This window comes from Mustelus asterias, chromosome 2 (genome assembly GCF_964213995.1).
Source record: "Mustelus asterias chromosome 2, sMusAst1.hap1.1, whole genome shotgun sequence".
Lineage (NCBI taxonomy): Eukaryota > Metazoa > Chordata > Chondrichthyes > Carcharhiniformes > Triakidae > Mustelus > Mustelus asterias.
The window spans coordinates 40,396,261-40,419,260 of NC_135802.1; the positions used below are offsets into that span (position 1 = coordinate 40,396,261).

Genomic DNA, 23,000 nt, shown 5'->3' on the forward strand with positions numbered 1-23,000 from the left:
CACGGTGGCACAGTGTTTAGCACTGTTGCTTCACAGCACCAGGGACCTGGGTTCAATTCCGGCCTCGGGTCACTGTCTGTGTGGAGTTTCTATGTTCTCCCCATGTCTGTGGGTTTCCTCCGGGTGCTCCGATGTCCTCCCACTGTCCAAAGCTGTGTGGGTTAGGTTGATTGGCCATGCTAAATTGACCCTAGTGTCGGGGGATTAGCAGGGTAAATATGTGAGGTTATGGGAATAGGCATTGGGTGGGGTTGTGGTCGGTGCAGACTCGATGGGCTGAATGGCCTCCTTCTGAACTGCAGGGATTCTATGAACCTGATCTCTTTCCATCCTGCCCACCAGCAGGCCCTGGATCCCTTCAAAGAACCACAACAACATCTCCAACCTTGAGGCTTCAGGTTCCCCTCTGACCGCCACCCCCCTCCCCCCACCTCCCACACCTACCCCCTGAGAGCTTTGATTCCACCCTTAGACTCCTGATCATCCTCCACCCCCATCACTAGTTGTCCAATCACCGACCCAGCCTCCCAACCTCCTTGATTCAGATATTCTGGTGCCTTGATGCCATTCTGCTAAGTTGTGTTCATTCCAATGTTTCTACCTGATATCATCCTGATATGCATATTCTCATGTGCTACTTACATTAAGCATAGTGTACTGTTATTTAGGTGCTTCTGAAGAGCTATCTCAATGTGACAAGTTTATTCATCTGTGCTATTAAATACCTTGGATTCTTGGGTGCTAGAGATTGTTTTCTGTTGTCATTGGCATGGTATTAATTTTGGAAGAAGATTTGGAAGGGGTCAAAATGGCACTTCTACATTATTAACATATAGTAAATTAATCAGCTGTCTGCTTTGATGGGAAGCTTCTTCCACCAGCCCTGATGGATGTGCATGTTTGCATTATTGCTCAGAGACCCATTTTAACTGAGAAAACAGATGGATTTGGGTGTGAAAATCTATTTCCCAACTCGAACCGATCTCCAATGCACCCATTTCTGGCTTAAACTGAATAATCATACAAACGGATTAGAGTTTAGTTGTATTTCCAATAATCAAAAGTTTTATTACACTGCAGTTTGATAAGAACATTCACACAAATATAAAACAGTTCAACTTAGTATTTCAATTAAGGAAATTATAATATGTTCAGCTAGAATCCCAGAGCAACAATCAAACTAAATCTTGACATTTAGTGGAAGTATTCTAAAGTGGTTAATGGTATTAAAAACATATTTTGCACTACTTGCATCCTAATTCCATGCAGTCATACATATTCACAGGCATCACATGCGAAAAAATTTACTGTACAATTTTCATGAGTTGCAAGCATTCTTTTGCAAATTAAATGTACAAAAATTCTTACAGAATTCCATTTGTTTTTGCATTACTTTAAAATTCCTCTGATGTAAAAAGAAAACAATAAAAGTAACATGCTCACTAAGAAAGAATATAGCTGGTCTACCACATCACCAATTAATCACTGCCTATTGAGTAGATTGGGCCTGTACTCGTTGGAGTTTAGAAGGCTGAGGGGAGATCTTATAGAGACATATAAGATAATGAAGGGGCTAGACAGGGTAGAGGCAGAGAGATTCTTTCCACTTAGAAAGGAAACAAGAACTAGAGGACACAGCCTCAAAATAAAGGGGAGTCAGTTTAGAACAGAGTTGAGGAGGAACTTCTTCTTTCAGAGGGTAGTGAATCTCTGGAATTCTCTGCCCATTGAAGCAGTGGAGGCTACCCCGTTAAATATGTTTAAGTCACAGGTAGATAGATTTCTGATCAATAAGGGAATTAAGGGTTATGGGGAGCGGGCGGGTAAGTGGAACTAAACCACTATCAGATCAGCCATGATCTTATTGAATGGCGGGGCAGGCTCGAGGGGCTAGATGGCCTACTCCTGCTCCTATTTCTTATGTTCTTATGTTCTTATTCAGCAATAACTCAGGAAGTCCTTACTGACTCTCAGAATTTGAGGTTTCCATGAACATGCCACCTTGGCAAACTTCTGCAAATGCCTATGTTAAAGTATCTATATTTAACCATGAAGTAATATCCAGATTATTATTTGAGTGGCATAGCATTCAGAATCTAGACGTTGGGGTAACTTGGAGTAACAATTCTGAGTGAAATTGCTGGAGAAGCATTACTATTTTCCAGACATGAAAAAAGTACTTTCTCCTTTGTCAGTGCAACTGATAGTAATTATTTTACAACTGGGTTTGTTCATGAAGTGTTTCTCCCACAGATTTGTTCAGTGGCAGAGTTGTTTTTCCGAAGTGCGGTTAGATAGCAGTGTTCTCTTCAAGCAGTGACACTACAGTGTGTATTGTTGTCTTTGGATCAAGGAATGTTACCAGTGGCAAGTTGATGTTTTTTTCCTGATAAATACGATTCTGCACTGTCATACTTAGCATGGAATCAAGGCCAAAGCTGGCAAGGTATGATTCTTCTGTAAAATCTGCAGGGTCAGTATTGCTGACTTCAGACAACAATGCAATGACATACTGTTCTGGTGTCATTGTTGAATTACCAGATAAAACCTGCCCTTCGGTGAGCTGTATTTTACTGACCTCATCCTGTACGAGTGAAAAGAATCGTGCTTTGAAGAATTCATTTTGAGAGACAACATTCTGATATAAATTTGAGAAATTAAATTTACATACAGCTTGTTGTGGATTGTTCAATATCAAACAACGTTCAAGACATTCAGAAATTTCTGAAGGTTCCAAAATCATTATCCCTTTTGATTCCAGAAATCTTTGCGTGCTATCCTTATTGAGTAACAGGCCAAGGTTTAAAGCACCCCAGTTTAAAGATTGCCCTACAAGCCCTTTGTTTCTCCTATAGTGGATAAAGAAGTCAAGAAACGAGTTTGCTGCAGAATAGTTTGCCTGAGCAGAGTTTCCACTGAATGATGCAATTGAGGAGTAACATACAAAGTAGTCCAACTGGAAGGATTGTGTTGTGTTGTGGAGATTCAGGACACCTGCAATTTTGGGATTCAGAACTTTTTCAAACAATGATTGGTTTAGAGTTTGAAGCAGGCCATCATGTAACACAACTGCACTGTGAAAAACTCCTTTAATTGCAATCTTTGGAAAAGTGCAGTGAAAGGCATTGATTGCTTTCTCAACATCTGACAGCACTGAAATGTCACAAGTTATGCTAGCTACACTAGTCCCAAACTGATTCCAGAGATTTTTAAATTCTTCCTGCTTCTCATTAGATGGAACGCTTCTTGACAGAACAATGATGTATCCACCACCATGTTTGGCAATGAAATGTACTGTCTGCAAACCAAGTCCTGTAAGTCCCCCTGTTACTATATATGCAGCATCACTTTTAAAAAGTTGCTTTTGGCTGTGATACACTTGTATCTCTGACATCCTACTATTTGGTGCATGTGTGCCCTTCAGGTCTACAATTGGAACAGCTCTGCAGGTAAAGTATGATTCGACCCTGCATTCATCCACATTACAAATCACTTGCTGAAAATTAACTTTTGGTAAATCAAACTGTTTTCTATTTAAGTGCATTGATCTCATCCACTTGTAAATGTCATGTGCAGATTTTGTAAGATACCCCTTCTGAAATATGTTAGCTACCTGCAAAACGTGGACATAAACATTATCTTTTTCGAAACCAGGAATGCTTTGAGAAGAATCGAACAGCTGGTTGTTGTCAAAGAGAACAACAACATGTTTAGCAGAAGAGCTGTTAACATACTTCGCAACTAAGGATGTCTTAATAGGAGGCAGAAAAAGCAATGCATCAGAATGAATAAAAGCAGTCGAAAGGTCATTATGTCCAATTTGAACTTTCCAACCCAATCCATTGGCTGCCATGGACAACACTTTAGTCAGACATGATTCTGGCTCCATGGAAACAATTACCAAACATTTGCGATATTTTGCTCTAGGCAAAATGTTATGTAGTATTTCCCATGCAAGTATGAAGTATGATACGCATGGTGTCTGTTTCAATATTGGAATTTTACTGCTTTTGAAACAAACAGATGCAGAAAGGGTGACTGTGGAAGATGCTACAACTGGGTAACATGCGACAACATGATCTCCTATTTTACAGGTCTTTACATCACTGTTGACTGCTGTGACTATACCACTGAAGTCTAGAGCAAGTAGTTTGTGCCCATCTGCCATTGTTTTGTTCCAGTACATGGTCCGTCCAAAGTTCATATATGATACACTGATTGGAAAGTAATCGGATGAATGGATGCAAATTTTATCAATTTTAATGTGCACAGTTTGTTTTGTTGGCTTATTCATTTTCCCTTGTCCTGGTGTTGCATGGAAGTTTACAACTTTATAGGGATCCAATGTTTGGAAATCAACAGTTTCAAAACCCGAGTAAGGAACCGTGCTGTCAACATTATCAGACATTTGCTTGGGCATTCGTGTGATGTGGGATGTATACACCTTTCCTAGCCTAATCATTGCTTCAGGGTAATTATCAGGCAAGGTAATTGCATTTGCTAATGCAATGATATCTGCATCAGTGGCAGAGCTGATGTCAATCAAGTGAAAAGTAACCTCTAGAAGTTCTGCGGCACATGATCTGGTCATACCCCATAAGGCAAAGCCTGGAGTGATTTGATCCACTGTTTTTTCTGATATCCTGAATGTGATTGTTCTGATAGACTTTGAGGATTTTTTCCCTCGAACTAGTTGAAGGATTTGACGGTAAATCTCACAGCAGCTGCTAATGTGCTCCACCACTGCTTTGCTGTTTTGGTCAGTTAGGTTTTGCATCCCCCACATGAACAACACTTCATCAAAGCTACTCAGATCTTTTATATTGTGTTGATTTAGTATCTGCATAATTTCTGTGTCCCTCACTGTCTTAGGTTCTTGGAAAGGAATATATGAGGACTGCTTATGCAAGAACCTTTGAAGGCCACGAGCAATTCCATAGTTATCTGCAAAGACCAATGATCTGGGACCAGAAGCATGATCTCTACCTTTGGGAAGATGAACAATTTCCTCCCAGCTATTCTGGTAAAAAAGGTCATTGGATTCTGCGGAATTTTGTTGGTTAAGAAATGTAATTCTGACATTTTTTAGTTCTACAATGAGGGCTCCCTTTGTATCTGTAAATCCCCCAGAGACCTCAAAGAATTCTGTAGTATTTTTACATGTCCTCAGATACATCATCATTTCCTGTTGCATTGGTCGGCATACTATCAAACTCCCTATGGATGTTGGGAAGCCCGCACTAAAATGTGAAAGTTTCAATGCTATGACAGCTGCCATTTGCAGATAATAATCTAAAATGACTGGGTGGAAGTGGTAATCATGCATCTGCAGCACAATCTCGTCAGGTAGCTTGATACATGTTATAGCTTCCTTTAATCCAGCCCCATAGAACACATCCCCAAGCTGTCTGAAAACTGAATTGTATTGGAAACCTAAAGAGGAGAGCTTGTTATAGACGTCTTCTGTATTTATCTTTTCTTTGGCCCTTTGCAAAACATATGGAAGAGCGATAAAGTTTTCTTCAACAATGCATTCCGGTTCTTTACGAGCCTCTCCCTTTGCATAAGTGGCAGTAGATGCAAAAACAACAAACTTGGTCACTTCACCTTCCTTGCTAAGTTGTACCTTGAGCTCAGTTGAGTTTGGTTGCACAATACAGGGATTCAAAAAAGTAATACTGATTTGGCACAAACTGAGTGGCATCTTTGGCTTAATACTTGCCAGGACAGATGCTAAGCCAAGTTCCACATGCATAGCGCCTGGTAATATAGGCACATTGTTGTTTTTGTGTTCCAATATATATGGCAGTGTTGTTGGTGTTAGGCTGTAGTTGTATTCCTTGCCATCTCTGTTTGAACTGCAGTGGATAGGGTGTGTGGCAGCTGCTAAATTTTCAGTACTTTGCCTAAAGTTTTCAAAGTTGACCTGCAGCTTAGTACGATCAAATTTGTAGCAAGGATACAATGTTGGAGCAGTCTCACGTTCTACATACATATTTTGCCAGTTAGGATTGAACCCAAGTTCAAAGAGTTTCGATAAAACTGAAATCAGTGTTTCATAATCTCTATCTGGATGTACTGCAGGGAAAACCTGAGCATCGGTCCCTACAATTTCTTTGATGTATCTTTGTAAGGCCCTCTTTGGACCTATTTCCACAAACACAGCACTTTTCACCTCTGCAACTGCAGTTCTTATGGCTTGTTCAAAAACAACCGGATTGCGAATATTTTTGGCCCAATATTCCCCAGTGACACAGTCATCCCTTGAAACTAATTGTCCAGTAACAGTGGAAATTACTTTTTTCTCTGTTTCATGTTTTTCTAAGTTGCCTATGTTCTCTTTCATCTGCTTTAAAATTGGTTCCATTAAGTGACTATGATATGCTGCTGGAACATCTAAAATGTGAAGGAATACATTTTTGCCACCAAATGAACTGGATAATTCTGTGTACAGTTTATCCACTGCTTTGGAATCACCTGACACTGTACATGATGAGGGACTATTGAAAGCAGCAATGCACAGTCTCCCTGAATATGAATCAAGCTTGTCTGACACTGTTGACAGAGGTAAATTGCTAACCACCAACATTCTTCCTCCTGTTACTGTTGACTGTAATACACTTCGGTGGTAAAGAACCTTTACAGCATCTTGTAATGAAAGTATCCCAGCACAATGTGCTGCAGCAATTTCCCCAACAGAATGACCAATGAGAATATCTGGCTGAACTCCCCAAAACTTCAAAAGAGACACAATCGCCATCTGAATAGCGAATAGCACTGGCTGCGCTACGTCTGGCTTTGTGAAGTCAGCACAGTCATCTTGAATTAAATCTAGTAATTTGATGTTTGTGTATGGTTTGAATGCTTGTTCTATCTCTTCAATTTGTGTCCTGAACTTTGGTTCTGTTTGTAGAAGTTGTTTGCACATACCTTGATATAAAACACCATTGCCACAAAATACAAATACGAGCTTTGCCCCTGTCTTTGTCTGAGATACCTCAGCATTTGTGGCTGATTTAAGCTGCTGTTGTAGATGACTGAGAGAAGATGCCACAAATGCTTTTCTGTATCTGTTATTTTTGTGGCTTCTTCTGCAAGCAGATGTGTATGCCAGGTTCTGGAGCACAGTATCATCACTTTCCCTTATTTGGTGACTTGTATCTTTTAGCATCATCTTAACTGAGTTCTGGGAGGCAGCTGAAAGCACAAATATTTCTAACGGTTTTTGTACACAGTTATGAACAGAATCCTGCCTGTACTGCTTCACTACTACATGAGCATTTGTTCCCCCGAATCCAAATGAATTGACCCCTGTCATCTTCTCTTTCATCCAACCTTCATCCCATTTTTCCACACGAGTAGGAATATGTAGATTCAAAGCTTTTGCATCGATGCTTGAATTCTCCTCAGAGTAGTGGAGTGATGGCACAATTTTTCCATGGTACATCATAAGGAGCACTTTAATTAAACCTGCTGCTCCTGCAGCTGACTCTGTATGACCAATGTTTCCTTTGACAGAACCCATGATAAGCGGAGGTAAGTTTGGATGTCTGTTTTGCCCAAGAATATTTGATATGCTGGCTGCTTCAGTAGGATCACCAGCTGGTGTTCCGGTTCCATGAGCCTCCATGTACTGAATCTCTGATGGGTCGACATTTCTGGAGTAAATACTTCTCAATAGCTCTTCTTGTTGCACTTTTGAGGGTCTGGTGATGGGTGTGACTGTCCTACCATCCTGATTGACTGCACTACGGACTATTACTCCCCAAATATGATCAAGATCCTTCTGTGCCTGTTAACAGGATTAACGGATATGGCAATTTAATTCAAGACTTTGGAATACATGTCAATATTTAAGTGCCGACGCTGGATCGAAATGTAGAGAAAGAGGTGTGATAATTATGCATTACCTTTGTAAGCTTCTTCAACAAAAGAAGTCCACAACCTTCTCCTCTTCCGTACCCATTAGCTTTGCTGGAAAATGGCTTGCTCATTCCATCTGGTGATATCATCTTTGCCTTGCTAAGTGCTACATTGGTTCTTGGTTCAATGATACAGCTCACTCCCCCACAAACAGCCATCTCACAGTCGCCTGAAAGATAAAAATGGGAGTTTGAACCAAGTCTTTGTGGGCAAAACTGAGCTTGGTAAGAGTTAACCACTGTGCCACCCAGAAGCTCGAGTTCATTATCTCTGTATTATCTCAGAGAGATAAAACACATATTGTTTTATCGACTGACAAATCTACACTAGCTTCCTGCTACGTCAGCACTACTGAGATCCAGAGACCATTTATTGTTCCCACTTTTTAACTGCCTAAATGTTGCTGCCCTGAACTTGGTCAATTCACTCGGAGTTAGAGAAGCTTTTATCACTTCAGGGAAAAAGAACAGAACTCCAAACAATTAACTAATCCACTAATTAGAGCATAAAGTGAGTGGCTATAATTACAATTGTAAGTCACCAGATAATAGAAATTCACAAAACGAAATATAGCTCCATTTGTACATTCTACCAAATCATTACTTTCACATGACCTTAGCCATACAGCACAACCACAACAGATCTGAGGCTTGCTTGTCTGTCTGATAATGGCTGGATCAAATTACACATTAGAGGGAACATCAAATTACTCTGCAACAGGCAGGATACAATTATATATTCAAGACAATTTGTCCGTCAAAGGAAGAAAATCAGAAATCTGGTCCAATCCACTTGTATGGCAAATAAATGTGACCAAATCACCTTCGCACAAAACTAAAATATACATTAATGTATTTTTGTCTCCTCATCTCCAAATCATATATTTTTGTTTGGCAGTTAGTGAACAATGCCAACCTTCCTCGACACAGAATTAGGCGGATAAGTAAGATGCATTTTCTAGATGCTAATATAATTATCACCAACTGTTGTCAGATCCGTGTTTAAGTTTACGACGTTGTGCTACATTTTCACAGAATCACAAAATTATTACAGCACAGAAGGGGGCCATTCAGCCCATCGTGTCTGTACCAGCTCTTAAAATGACCATTTCATTTGGTGCCATTCACCTGCCTCCCCACCCTCCCCCCAACCCTGCAGATTGTTTCTTTTAAAATAATCATCCAATTCTCTCTTGAATGCCTCTAATGAACCTGCCTGCACCACACTCAGGCAGTATATCCTGGACACTAAGCAGGCGGCATGGTGGCACAGTGGTTAACACTACTGCCTCACAGCGTCAGGGGCCCGGGTTCAATTCTCGGCTTGGATCACTGTCCGTGTGGAGTTTGCACGTTCTCCTCGTGTCTGCATGAGTTTCCTCCGGGTGCTCCGGTTTCCTCCCAAAATCCAAAAGACGTGCTGGTTAGGTGCATTGGCCATGCTAATTTCTTCCTCAGTGTACCTGAAGAAGTGTGGAATGTGGTGGATTTTCACAGAAGCTTCATTGCAGCGTTAATTTAAGCTTACTTGTGACTTGTAACAATAAACTAAGTCTAAGCCCTCTGGTTCTCGATTGTTCCACCTATGGGAACAGTTTCAGCCTACCCACCCTCTCTACGACTCTCGTGATTTTGAATACTTCTACCAAAATCTCCACTCAGCCTGAAGCTCACATGAAGCTTAGCAGCCAAACACTTTTATTTAATGTGTTTTTAACAAGTCACAGTATATATATTCCAAAAAAAGGGTCTCCCATTTAAGAGGATGAGGAGGAATTTATTCTCGGAGGGTTGTTAATCTTTGGAATTCTCTACCTCACAGAGCAGCAGAGGCTGTGTCTTGAAGTATATTCAAGGCTGAGTTAGACAGATTTTTGGTCTATGAGAGAATCAAAGGTTATGGGGGGTGGAGGAACAGGCAGGAAAATGGAGTTAAGGCCACATTCAGATAAGATATGATCTTACTGAATGACAGAATAGGCTCTCGGGATCAAATAACCTATTCACGCTCCTACTTTCTATGTTTCTACATGCTTATTAAAAAGTAAAATAATTTCCTGTACCTTGCTTGATGGCCTGAGAAGCATAGTGTAGAGCGACAAGGGATGATGAGCATGCTGTGTCGATAGCTAATGATGGTCCTGTAAGGTTGAAAGTGAAAGAAATTCTATTTGCAGCGATGCTCATTGATGTCCCTGTTCCATTGTAATGGGTGATTTTGTCGGCGTCACTATTTAGAATTCCTTCATAGTCACGATTCATGAGTCCTAAAAAAAAAGCCAAGAATAGTGTCATTTATTGCTGAGGAGTATATCTGTCCTCACACAATCTTTTTGATTCCTTTTGTATCTGTGGACTAGTATTAACTGAAATGTGCACATGAATGTCCAAAAATTAGTGGAAGTGCCCTCCTCCAACAAGCTGTGCAGGTGTTGCGTGAACTGAAATTTTCTAGAGTTAGATATTTGTCTGGTAAGGGCATCAAAAGTTATGAAAGATGGATAAATGGATTTGAGATACGTATCAGCTATTATCCAGTTGAATGGCAGAACAAGTTTGATGGGCAGAATGGTTTGTTCCCACGTAACAGATGTAACTCACCAATGAAAACTCCTGTTCTGCTGCCACTGATGTCTTCCACAGGCATCCCTGCATTTTCAAATGCTTTGTACGTACACTCTAACAGAAGCTTGTGCTGTGGATCCATACTGCTGGCTTCTGTTTGGTTAATGCTAAACAACTTGTGGTCAAATTCATTAAACCTGATAAATAAAAAAAGGAAAGTTTACATTAACTATATGCAGGTGAATTTACAATGGGCAGAGTGTTCTCCCACTCATCGACTAAACATCTGAAGAGATGTGAAAACCCGGAAAAATGGCAGAAGCGCTATTTATTGTGAATTGAGCTCTCCAGAAAACCCATCCTATGCAGACAAATTAGAAATGTGAAGAGGTGTATTTTGTAAGGATCAACAGGCAACATAAACTATTCTGTTTTATTCATTTGTGGGACATGGGCATCGCTGACTGGCCATCATTTATTGCCCACCCTTAGTTGCCCTTGAACTGAGTGGCCATTTCAGAAGGCAGTTGAGGATCAACCACATTGCTGTGGCTCTGGAGTCACATGTAGGCCAGGTAAGGATGGCAGATTTCCTTCCCTAAAGGACACTAGAGAACCAGATGGGTATTTCCAACAATTGACAATGGTTTCATGGTCACCAGTAGATTCTTAATTCCAAATATTTTTTATTGAATTCAAATTCCACCAGCTGCCATAGCGGGATTCGAACCCGGGTCCCCAGAACATTAGCTGAGTTTCTGGATTAATAGCCTGGCGATAATAATAATAGACCATTGCCTCCCCCCACAATTGGCACAATTTTAAAGAGATGCAGGAACAAGAGCGAGGTTTGAGTTAATGATCATTTATGCTTACATCCTTTGATATTTTTGCTGCATTTATCTCTGAGTGCAAATAGATCTTAAGATTAAGAATAAAACATTTCAATTGGTTGATTACTCCTTATTGATTTATAATCATTAAGATTCTCTGATCATTGAACTTATTATTGTAAAATATTTCATACAGCATTACCCTTCGATAAAACATGCACGTTTTGTGATCATTTTTCCAGCTTTGTTGTCATCTGTGTCATGCCAGAGTTTATAATCGAATCGATCTGGTGGAATATCTACTACACAGTTTCTTCCTTCAAGAAGAACATTCCAGAAGTTATCGATGCCTTCCCCTGAAAAGAAAACACAAGAATTCAGACAGGGATCAATGTATTAAAATTCATTCTGAATGCGCCAGTAAAATTGTTTGAAGAAAGACATCGCCATTGGTTATGACAGTTCTTGCTGTCCACTTGGCCAATGCTCATATCCTTCCCCCCCACAAAAAAAATCTGCTTTATTCATAAATCATCTAAAGGAACAGTCCAAACCATTTCAAAATGGTCATTCCAGAAAGTGCAATAATATTCAATTTTTTTCCATAGTGCATGTTGCAGCATGAGGTGCCTGAATACAATTGTGACACATGTGATATTTACTATATACATTCAGTGTCTGGCAGACAGCCCAAGGGGTTCAATTCAGTTTCCAGCCCCTCGATGCACTATGGCTGAAAGGCCTTGAATGATTACCTTTCCCCATTATGCCATTTGTGGTTCATGCCCCAAGCTTGAGTGCGTCCCTCAGTATGTAGTCCTGGCTCTTAGAATGAGCCAGTTTACAACATTCAATTGTGGGCAACTCTTTACACTGGAAAGCCAATATGTTTTGGGCAGACCAAAAAGTGTGTTTCACTGAGCTGATAATCCTCCAGCAGCAACTGATATTTATCTCAGTATGTGTTGCTGGGAACATCTCGTAGAGCACAGAGTCCTGTGCCAGGGAACTGCACAGGGTGAACCTTGACAAAAACAACTGCATCCCTTTCCAGACCTTTTTTGCAATGGCACATTGCTGAAGGAGGTGTGCAACAGTCTCTTCCCCGTCACAGCCGCTTCAAGGACAGTATGCGGTGGTGCAGAGACTTCAGACACACATGAAGGATTTGATGCGGAGTGCACTTCTCATCACCAGTCAAGTTATATCTTGGTGCTTGTTTGGAAATTCTGGTGATGAGGTATTCTGCCAAATGACTTTGACAATCCGCTCAGGAAACCATCCGACAGGGTGCACCATCTCCTTTCCCTGCAGGACCACAAGGATGTTACGGGAAGGACACTACCTGATGGACTTGTGGTCATAACTGTTTTTCGCACAAATCTTTCCATGAGGTGACATGACACAGTCCATGTACTTGGAGTGTTCCACGGCAGTGTGGCCAGACCCATCCTTCACAACACCAGGGCAGGTAGAACCTCAGCACATAGTGACACTTGGTGTTTATATACTGAGGGTCCACGCACAACTTGATGCAGCCGCACACAAAGGTGGTCATCATGATGCGGGTAATGCCGAGCACAATTTTCCCCTCTCTATCCAGATCTTTGTATATGGTGCCCCTGTGGACACACTCTATCTTTAATCTCCAGATAAAGTATGGCTCAGGTGACTGCTACTGCATATGATTGGGATATGGACCTACACCAAGAGCACCTCACACCTGATGACCAGACTTTTACCCACAGTGGAGAGAAAGCATTATTCTCATGTGCTGAGTTTCTGCCTCACCTTAGCCATATACTTCTCTCGGTTTTTGGTGCATACCCCGGACTCTCTGAGCATATCCCCAGCATCTTCAGGGAGTCTGGTCTGATGGTGAAAGGGACAGTTGGCCCAGTTCTCAACGAACATTGCCTCACCCTTGCCATGATTTATCTTGGCTCCAAAGGCTAGTTTGAACTTGTTGTAGATGTTCATCCGTCTGCAAACCAACAGCGGATCCAAGCAAAAGACGATGACATGGTTTACATACAGGGAGGCTCTGACCTACATGCCTGTGCTGCCTGGAATCATCATCCCTCTTAAACCCGAAACTTTCCCACTGAATTGGGTGAAAGGTGCTATACAGCACATGAACAGGACAGAAGAGAGAACAACCATGCCAGATTGCAGATTTGATCAGAAAGCTTTCCCATTCCCACCAATTGATTAGAACTGTGCTCCGATGTTTATGTAGAGTTGTCGGATCCAATTGCAGACTCCCTCCCCAAACTCCATTTTGGAGCGCACATCCATCATGTGGGTGTGCAATATTCTCTCAAAGGCTTTTTCCTGGTCCAAGCTGAGGAAGCTGGCATTTACCCTACTGCCCTATACATAGCAAACATATTCCAGAGTAGAGCGAGCCTATCAGAGATCTTTCTGCCTGGTACAGTGCAGTTCTGCCAGCATCTATAAGGAGAGAGATGGGGTTAACGTCTGAGTCCTTTGACTCTTTGTCAGAACATTCTGGAACTCCCTACTTAACCGCACTGTGGGTGTACCTACACCTCAAGGACTGCAGCAGTTCAAGAACAGTAAGAGTTTTAACAACACCAGGTTAAAGTCCAACAGGTTTATTTGGTAGCAAATGCCATTAGCTTTCGGAGCGCTGCTCCTTCGTCAGATGGAGTGGATATCTGCTCTCAAACAGGGCATACAGAGACACAAAATCAAGTTACAGAATACTGATTAGAATGCGAATCTTTACAGCTAATCAGGTCTTAAAGATACAGACAATATGAGTGGAGGGAGCATTAGGCACAGGTTAAAGAAATGTGTATTGTCTCCAGACAGGACAGCCAGTGAGATTCTGCAAGTCCAGGAGGCAAGCTGTGGGGGTTACCGATAGTGTGACATGAACCCAAGATCCCGGTTTAGGCCGTCCTCATGTGTGCGGAACTTGGACTTTAACCTGGTGTTGTTAAAACTCTTACTGTGTTTACCCCAGTCCAACGCCGGCATCTCCACAGCAGTTCAAGAAGGCAGCTCACCACCACCTTCTCTCTTGAGTTTTGGCTGCAATGACAAATTCTCTGTTCTCATTTGCAGTGGGGCAACACAGAAAAGAACAAAGAATCTCACCGTAAGGATTAGTATCATTGTCCTGGGAGATGGCAGTTTCAAGAAGGTCAGTGGCTGGTGCCATTGTACTGGGTCTTGGATTTTCCCAACTATCAGTGAATTGGCTGGTCTAATGGCAGCTGTCAGATCCTGAGAGCTGATACAACAGCCTGCATCACAGTGACCAGTGTCTGAAATCAGTATGAGATAAACTATTCTTTCATTTACAGTCACCAGGGCAGTAAGGAGGCTCCAATTGATCTTACTTGATTCACTGAAACAAAACAAACACTGCCCACTCTAGCACCTTCACTGTTCTCCCCAGTTGAAACTGAATTTTGAACATGCAAATTGAAAGCTAAAATTAAAATTTGCTGATTTATATGATACATGGGCATATAAGATCAGTAGGGATCACACACAGATAGCGACTGGGTAGGGGGAAGCTGCATTCTTATTAAATTAAATGGACAGAAAATGAATTGGTCCCATGATGGGCGTGTGATTAATCTACCTGTGTGCAGGCAACCTTTAATACTCAAGTATTATTCAAGTATATGGGCGGCACGGTGGCACAATGGTTAGCACTGCTGCCTCACAGCGCCAGGGACCCGGGTTTGATTCCCGGCTTGGGTCACTGTCTGTGCAGAGTCTGCATGTTTTCCCCGTGTCTGCGTGGGTTTCCTCCGGGTGCTCCGGTTTCCTCCCACAGCCCGAAAGACGTGCTGGTTAGGTGCATCGGCCATGCTAAATTCTCCCTCAATGTACCCGAAAGGCGCTGGAGTGTGGCAACTAGGGGATCTTCACAGTAACTTCATTGCAGTGTTAATGCAAGCCTACTTGTGACTAATAAATAAACTTTCTATTTCTTTCTATTATTGGAAAATCTGTCCTAATTCATCTGCAACATAATTGTTAATGACCATTTATAATTCTAATTTTCATTTACCTACCTCCAGGAAAATTGCATCCTATTCCAACAATTGCTATTTCTTCACCTTTATTTTCCATTTTTCACTGTCTGTGTCTGTTGGGGAAAAAAAGAGAATGCAGTAATTTTTCCCCTGAAATCTGCCATGATTTATATCCAGAGGAGCAGCACTGGGGCTCCTAGCAAAGGACAGTTGGGGCGGGGAAGCGGGGGGGGAGAAAGATTCAGATGGAGGGATCTGTGTGTTGATGGAGGAATCTTTGGGGGCAAATCGAGGATACTGATGGTGGGAGGTCACAGTATCTGATAGAGGGGGCAGGGGAAAGGTAAGGATTCACCTGTAGCAGATAAAGGATGGTTGGAGGGGAACACAGAGGTGTACTTGGATCCTAGGGGTGGTCAGGAAAAGAGTGAGCATGAGCACCAGGACAGTCATGGCCTCATTAGGGAGCAGAGGCTGCTGAAGGGTTCTGGTGATGGGCTGCAGGGTGATGGAGGTGTGTCCAAAATGACAGATGGGAGGATGAAAGTAACACTTGGGTGGAGGTGTGGGGGCAGCGATGTTGATGGGTGGGAAAGTGTGGGATACAGGAGGAGGGTAGAAGGTGTTGGATATGGTCTGAAATCTCGCGCACACCATCCTAATGTGAATGCACAGCATTGAGACCACATTCTCGATGTCCAGCTCGAGAAATGCTGGTTGGGAGAAGGGTCATCAGGTGGGGGGAGCTGAAGATCAACTCAACCAAACAACTGAAGGAGAACCCTGATAATCTGTCCTGACAAGACAAAGGTCTTTCTATAGGCTCAGAAAGGCAGTGGAGGGAAAAGGAACAGAGTGGAGGGAGACTTCTCACACGTGGCTTGCAAGAAACAATGCCTCCACATGCAGGCATGATTCAGGGGGATGGACAAAGCCTACTTCAGCCCTTTAAAAAGAGGAAGGGTGGTTGGCGGGTTGTTTAAGCAGCAGCAAGAAGAACCCAGCAGATCTCAATGAAGTGCAATGAATCATTTATTTACAAAGGTACAACAACACCCTCCTCAAAGTTCACATTACCTCCAAGTTATGTGTCTTTTGCAAATCTTAAAATTGTGCCCTTTCAATTCCATGCCTAAGTCATCAATATATATCAAGAAAAGTAGTGTTGTTTTTACTAACTCCTGGGGAACACCATTCTGGAAACAACTGTATACCACAACTCTCTGAATCTTGTTACTCAATCAGTCTCACATCCATGCCATCACGTTTATTCCATAAGCCTCAATTTTGCCTGCAAGCCTATTATATGGTGCTTTATTAATATCCTTTGGAAGGCCATATACATCACACCAACTTCACTACCCTCATCAATCCTCTGTTACCTCATCCAAAACAGAATCAGGTGAGTTAAACATGATCTGCTTAATTTATCAGATGACTGTTAATTTTGTCGCAGACTATCATTTCTATAAGCTTCTCCACTACCAAAGTTGAAGTAACCTGTAAATTTTTAGTTGCTGGTTTATTCTTACAACCTTTTTTAAACAAGGGTGTGGCATGTGTAATTCTCCAATCCTCTGGCACCATCCATGTATCTGAGAAGGATTGGAAGTTTATGGTCAGTGCCTCCAATTTTTGCACTTAGTCCTTGGATTAGCAAACAGCCTTATAATTTTTATTTTTTTATCTTTATTTACATCTATTTATACCTTTATCATTTATCAATTCTTAGCCCATCAATTACCTCCTCCTTAATTTTGGCTTTGGCAGCAATGTTTTCTTTGGTAAAGGAAAATGCAAAGTACTCAATTAGTACCTCACCCATACCCTCTGCCTCCAAGCTTGGATCTCCTTTTTAGTTATTAAAGAGTCCAACCCCTCCTCTTACTACCCTTTTACCATTTTTATGGGAATGGAGGACTTTTGGATTCCCTTTTATGTTGGTTGCTAGTCTTATCTCATACTCCCTCTTTGTCTCTCTTATTTTCTTATTCATTTCCTCTCTGAACATTCTATAGTCACCCTGGTTCTCAATGGTATTATCAAGCTCACATCTGTCATATGTACCATTTTTCTGCTTCATTTTATTCTCTATCTCTTTCATCATCCAGGGAGCTCTGGCTTTGGTTGTCTCACTTTTTTCTTTTGCGGGAATATATTTAGACAGTCTCTGTACCGTCTCCTCTTTAAGAGCAACCTATTGTTCCATTACAGTTTTGCCTGCCAATCTTTTATTCTAATTTACCAGGGACAGGTCTATTCTCAAACCATTTTCTCCCACAGTCCAAAGATGTGCTGGTTAGGTTGATTGGCCATGCTAAAATTGCCCCTTAGTGTCCTGGGATGCGTAGATTAGAGGGATTAGCGGGTAAAATATGTAGGGATATGGGGGTAGGGCCTGGGTGGGATTGTGGTTGGTGCAGACTCGATGGGCCGAATGGCCTCTTTCTGTACTGTAGGGTTTCTATGATTCTATGATTCATTCCAATTGCCCTTCCTCCAATAAGTATTGTTATTCAGGATTGCTCTTTGTCTTTTTTCATAGGTAATCTAAACCCTACTTTGATCACTATTCCCGAAATATTGCCCTGTTGATCCACATGGCCCACTTGACTCCCTCATTCCCCAAAACCAGATACAGCAAAGCCTCTTTCCTTGTTGCTTCAGAAACATACTGATCAAGCAAATTCTCCAAACTGTCTACTGAAAATTTTATTTCTCTCTATCACCTCAGTTGCTATCCCTGTTTACATTAGGATAACTTTGCTTACCATTTCTTAGGTGGTCATTGGTTAGACCACAATTAAAATCACAAGAGCCATAGAGAGCTTGCACAGTACAAACTGCCTAGTTTTGTCAAAGATCACAATCTACTTTTCCTTCAAGATGAGACAGAAATTCTGTGACCCTATTTTTCAATTACTTCAGTTGAAGATCCTGGTTTGTTTGGTTGTTATTGAAAGTCCTGCCATATTAGTTTTAAAATTGTGACCCATGTAATTGTTAACACTGTGCGAGACATCAGCCTGAGGGAAAAAGTATCTGAAAAACAACATAAATGACAAGTGCTAAACGGATTCTCAATTTTATTATCTGAATCAAATTTAGTACAATTTCTTCTCCACACAAATTTGAACATCTATTATTTGGATATTTTTAATTAAAAATACTTAGGTATTTCTCTTGGAAAAAATAGATATTTTGCTGATAATTTTGAAGTCAAATTTTGTCAGTGACTCAAGGGTGCATTTTATTTCGCTTGTCAAAAAGAAACAAAACATTTAGGTGAAGGAATTGATCTCATTGGCATACATTTTCTGGATGCTACAATTGCCCTTGGAGCTCCAAACTGGTGACTCTGGCATGAGCTGACAACTTGTCTAACGAATCACGCCAGACCATCGAACTAATGAGGTGTTATAAAAACAGAAAATGCTGGAAAATCTCGGAGGTCTGACAGCATCTGTGGAGGGAGAATAGAGTCAACGTTTCTAGTCAAGATGACCCTTCATCCCGGCCATGTTCTCTCCCCACAGATGCTGTTTGACCTGTTGAGATTTTCTGGCATTTTCTGTTTTTGTTTCAGATTCCAGCATCTGCAGTATTTTGCTTTTATCTCAATAAGGTGTTATCCTGCTTGAAGTGAACATACATCAAAATTTGTCTGCTATTTTGCAGAGCAGGCAAATTATGATGCTAATCAACAGGCAATGTTAATTTGATACCAGTGCCATTTTGAAACTCAACAGCTCTCTATTAACGTCACACAGCTGAACGTGCATTTTAACCAGGACCACCCCCCCTCACCCCACACCCTCCCCTCTCCCTACCCACTCCACTGCCAGCACTATTTAAAAGGATATCAACCATTTATACTTAGTTGCTGGCTGATTTATTCTGGCTCTTGCTAAAATTTTACAAGTATTTGGTGCTTGGAGTAGTTCTTTTAGGTTGCAAAGATCCACAGGGAATGGTATGGTAGGTGCTGAAGGAGCTTTTGCTGACCTTAAGGCTTCTGCACATATCAGTTTCTCCTAGACATAGGTGTACTAGTAGCCATTCCCTTGAAATACAACATAACAGGGAGAAGTAGCAGAGTGAAATACGTTGCTGGAAGGAGGAGGAGGGAGGGGGAAAAGAGTTCTCAGCAGGAGAATGTTTACGCCCAGAGCATTAAGGGAACAATTCTCCTACGTGATCCTCAGCAAGGAACAATATGCTAAACATTTGCACTTTAGTAAGAAATCCTCACTGAAATCTACTATAACAACAACTTCAGAGCAAGACAAAGCCTGCATTGCCAGTGGCTGGGGAAGTGGTTGTGGCAATGAACGTCTATGTGTCTAGCTCCTTCCAGGTTGCAGCTGGAGATATTTGCAACATCTTGCAGTTTCACATCCATTGTTTGCATAATTCAAGTTGATACATTGAGCGCTAACTACACTTTATTCTGTTTTGCCAAAATTCCTTTGTGGGCACAACATGTCAACTCTGCCCCTAATAGAACTGAAGTGGATTGCACCCCCTCAATGTCCAGCTGGTGTGTGACCATGGGCAGGGAATGTAGGTCAGCGTCCAGTATCCTGATGGCAGTCGAGATACCATCACTCTGTGGCTATCCACAGTGCCTGCTGCATCTGAGCCAGCCCAGCAAACTTAAGAGTGGCTACTCGGCAAAAATGGCTGCCTGCTAATGACATGACTGATGGTTCAGGTACAGAATTCATGCACAAATGTCCTACACACATACCATAAAAGCCACACTATGGGACAAAATGTAATAGAGTCAACCAATGTTATGCTGAAACAATGCTTCCACTGCCGGAACTGCTCTGGAGTAGCGCTACAGTATTCGGCAGAGCACATGTCAAGGCTAGCAGTGGTCTGCTAAATCATCATCATGAGGGGACAGCCCTTGACACCAGAAATAGTGAGCAATTGAGGAGTAGGAGCATGAAGAAGAGGATAGAAGAGAAAGAGAAGGAACAGGAGAGAAGGGGTGAATCCAGACAGCTCTTTTCTGCACAGATTGTCCCTGAAGAACTCATCCAAGTGCGATACCAGTAAACTAACAGTCCCGCACCCTACCTTCCCTGTCGCTGACCAATGTATTCTACCAAACCAGATTTATAAATGAAATCATGCAATATTTCATACAAAAATCAACTGATCACCATTGCACATTGCCTTAGTCCCTTTTTCCTGTGTGCCTTTCTCCTGGTGCTCCTGTACCAGTATCAGTGTATCAGTGGTTACAATATAGTTGGTGGAAGGCTGGAGAATAATTTCAAGCCGCTCTGAACCGAGAAGGCTGCAACTGCAGACTGCGCCAACTCAACAGGAACAGCAGTAGTTTGAGCTGGTTGGTGAACTGCAAGGGATGAGGGAATAAATGCTGATACATCCTATAAATCTGTTTGAGGACATGTTGCTGGATTACACTGATTACTCTCTGCAAGCCCCTTTGCACGCTCTAATCCACAGCCTTCATGTCAGTCATTTGAGTTTCTTTCCATTGCAGCATTCAGACATTGATTGGATGGATGCTGATTGTGCTGCAATGGAAGCTGTAACAGCAGCCAACTGACACTGCATCCACAGAACCATAGAAAATTACAGCTCAGAAACAGGCCTTTTGGCCCTTCTTGTCTGTGCTGAACCATTTTTTGCCTAGTCCCACTGACCTGCACTTGGATCATATCCCTCCACACCCCTCTCATCCATGAACCCGTCCAAGTTTTTCTTAAATGTTAAAAATGACCCCACATTTACCACTTTAACTGGTAGCTCATTCCACACTCCCACCAGTCTCTGCATGAAGAAGCCCCCACTAAGGGTTGTTGTAGTGGGAGACTCCAATTTCCCTGGTGTAGACTGGAAATCATGTAGGGCTGGGAGTCTGAATGGGGAGGAATTTGTAAAATGCGTACAGGAAGGTTCTTTGGAACAATATGTAGATAGCCCAACTAGAGAGTGGGCTATACTGGACCTAGTACTGGGGAATGAGCCCGGTCAGGTCTTCAAAGTTTCGGTAGGGGAACATGTGGCAAATAGTGACCACAATTCTGTTAGCTTTAGGATAGTGATGGAAAAGGATGAGTGGTGTCCCAAGGGTAAGGTGTTGGATTGGGGGAAGGCTAACTTTAGTGGGATTAGGCAGAAATTGGCAGCTCTTGATTGGGAGAGGCTGTTTGAGGGTAAATCCACATCTGGCATGTGGGAGTCTTTTAAGGAACAGTTGTTAGGGCTGCAGGATAGGCATGTGCCTGTAAAAAAGAAGGATAGGAAGGGTAGGATTCGAGAACCGTGGATAACCAGGGAAATTGAGGGATTGGTCAAGAAGAAAAGAGAGGTGTACGTTAGGACCAGGCAGCTAAAAACGGAGGGAGCTCTGGAGGAATACAAAGAAAGTAGGAAAGATCTCAAACGAGGAATTAGAAGGCCAAAAAGGGGTCACGAAATGTCCTTGGCAGACGTTAGGAACAAAAGGGTTGTCAGGGAAAAAATCGGACCTCTCAGGGACAAAAGTGGGGAATTATGCTTAGAGCCCAAAGAAGTAGGGGAGATCCTAAATGAATACTTTGCGTCGGTATTCACAAAGGAGAGGGATGTGTTGACTGGGAGTGTCTCGGAGAGGGGTGTTGACCCGTTAGAGAAAATCTCCATTACAAGGGAGGAAGTGTTAGGTTTTTTAGGGAATATAAAGACTGACAAATCCCCAGGGCCTGATGGAATCTATCAAAGGCTGCTCAGGGAGACGAGAGATGAAATCGCTGGGCCTCTTACGTAAATCTTTGTCTCGTCACTGGACACAGGTGAGGTCCCAGAGGATTGGAGGATAGCTAATGTGGTCCCGTTATTTAAGAAGGGTAGGAAGGATAACCTGGGAAATTATAGGCCGGTGAGCTTGACGTCCGTGGTAGGGAAGTTGTTGGAGAGGATTCTTAGAGATAGGATGTATGTGCATTTAGAAAGGAATAAACTCATTAACGATAGTCAGCATGGTTTTGTGAGAGGGAGGTCATGCCTCACTAACCTGGTGGAGGTTTTTGAAGACGTGACTGGAATGGTTGATGAGGGAAGGGCCGTGGATGTCGTCTTTATGGACTTTAGTAAAGCGTTTGACAAAGTCCCTCATGGTAGGTTGGTGCAAAAGGTTGGATCTCATGGGATAAAGGGGGAGGTGGCTAGATGGGTGGAGAACTGGCTTGGTCACAGAAGACAGAGGGTGGTAGTGGAAGGGTCTTTTTCCGGCTGGATGCCTGTGACTAGTGGTGTTCCGCAGGGCTCTGTATTGGGACCTCTGCTGTTTGTGATTTATGTAAACGATCTGGAAGAAGGTGTAACTGGGGTGATCAGTAAGTTTGCGGACGACACGAAAATGGCTGGACTTGCAGATAGTGAGGAACATTGTCAGAGGCTACAGAAGGATATAGATAGGCTGGAAATTTGGGCAAAAAAATGGCAGATGGAGTTCAATCCTGATAAATGCAAAGTGATGCATTTTGGTAGAACTAATGTAGGGGGGAGCTATAAATGGCAGAACCATAAAGGGTGTAGATACGCAGAGGGACCTGGGTATGCAAGTCCACAGATCCTTGAAGGTGACGTCACTGGTGGAGAAGGTAGTGAATAAGGAATATGGCATGCTTGCCTTGAGA

At 42.2% G+C, this 23,000-nt stretch overlaps 1 protein-coding gene across 1 annotated transcript; it reads right to left on the reverse strand.

Annotated features, from left to right (window-relative positions):
* Window positions 1-1,050: 1,050 nt before the first annotated feature.
* On the reverse strand, window positions 1,051-15,454 carry LOC144480646 (phthioceranic/hydroxyphthioceranic acid synthase-like). The gene is made up of 6 exons (XM_078200246.1): window positions 15,379-15,454; window positions 11,523-11,676; window positions 10,524-10,684; window positions 9,986-10,189; window positions 7,911-8,092; window positions 1,051-7,792 (listed from the first exon to the last, which is right to left on the reverse strand). The coding sequence occupies exons 1-6, from the start codon at window positions 15,434-15,436 to the stop codon at window positions 2,291-2,293; spliced, it is 6,261 nt and encodes a 2,086-aa protein (XP_078056372.1). The 5' UTR covers window positions 15,437-15,454; the 3' UTR covers window positions 1,051-2,290.
* Between the last annotated feature and the right edge of the window lie 7,546 nt (window positions 15,455-23,000).

Bases quoted from the DNA above. Each gene is read 5' to 3' on its own strand.
- LOC144480646 (XM_078200246.1), bottom strand. From the start codon at position 15,436: ATGGAAAATAAAGGTGAAGAAATAGCAATTGTTGGAATAGGATGCAAT. The intron at 10,685-11,522 runs GTAATGCTGTAT...TTTATTTATCAG, and splicing joins CGTGCATGTTTTATCGAAGG to GTTTAATGAATTTGACCACA. The intron at 7,793-7,910 runs GTAATGCATAAT...TCCTGTTAACAG, and splicing joins TGTTGAAGAAGCTTACAAAG to GCACAGAAGGATCTTGATCA.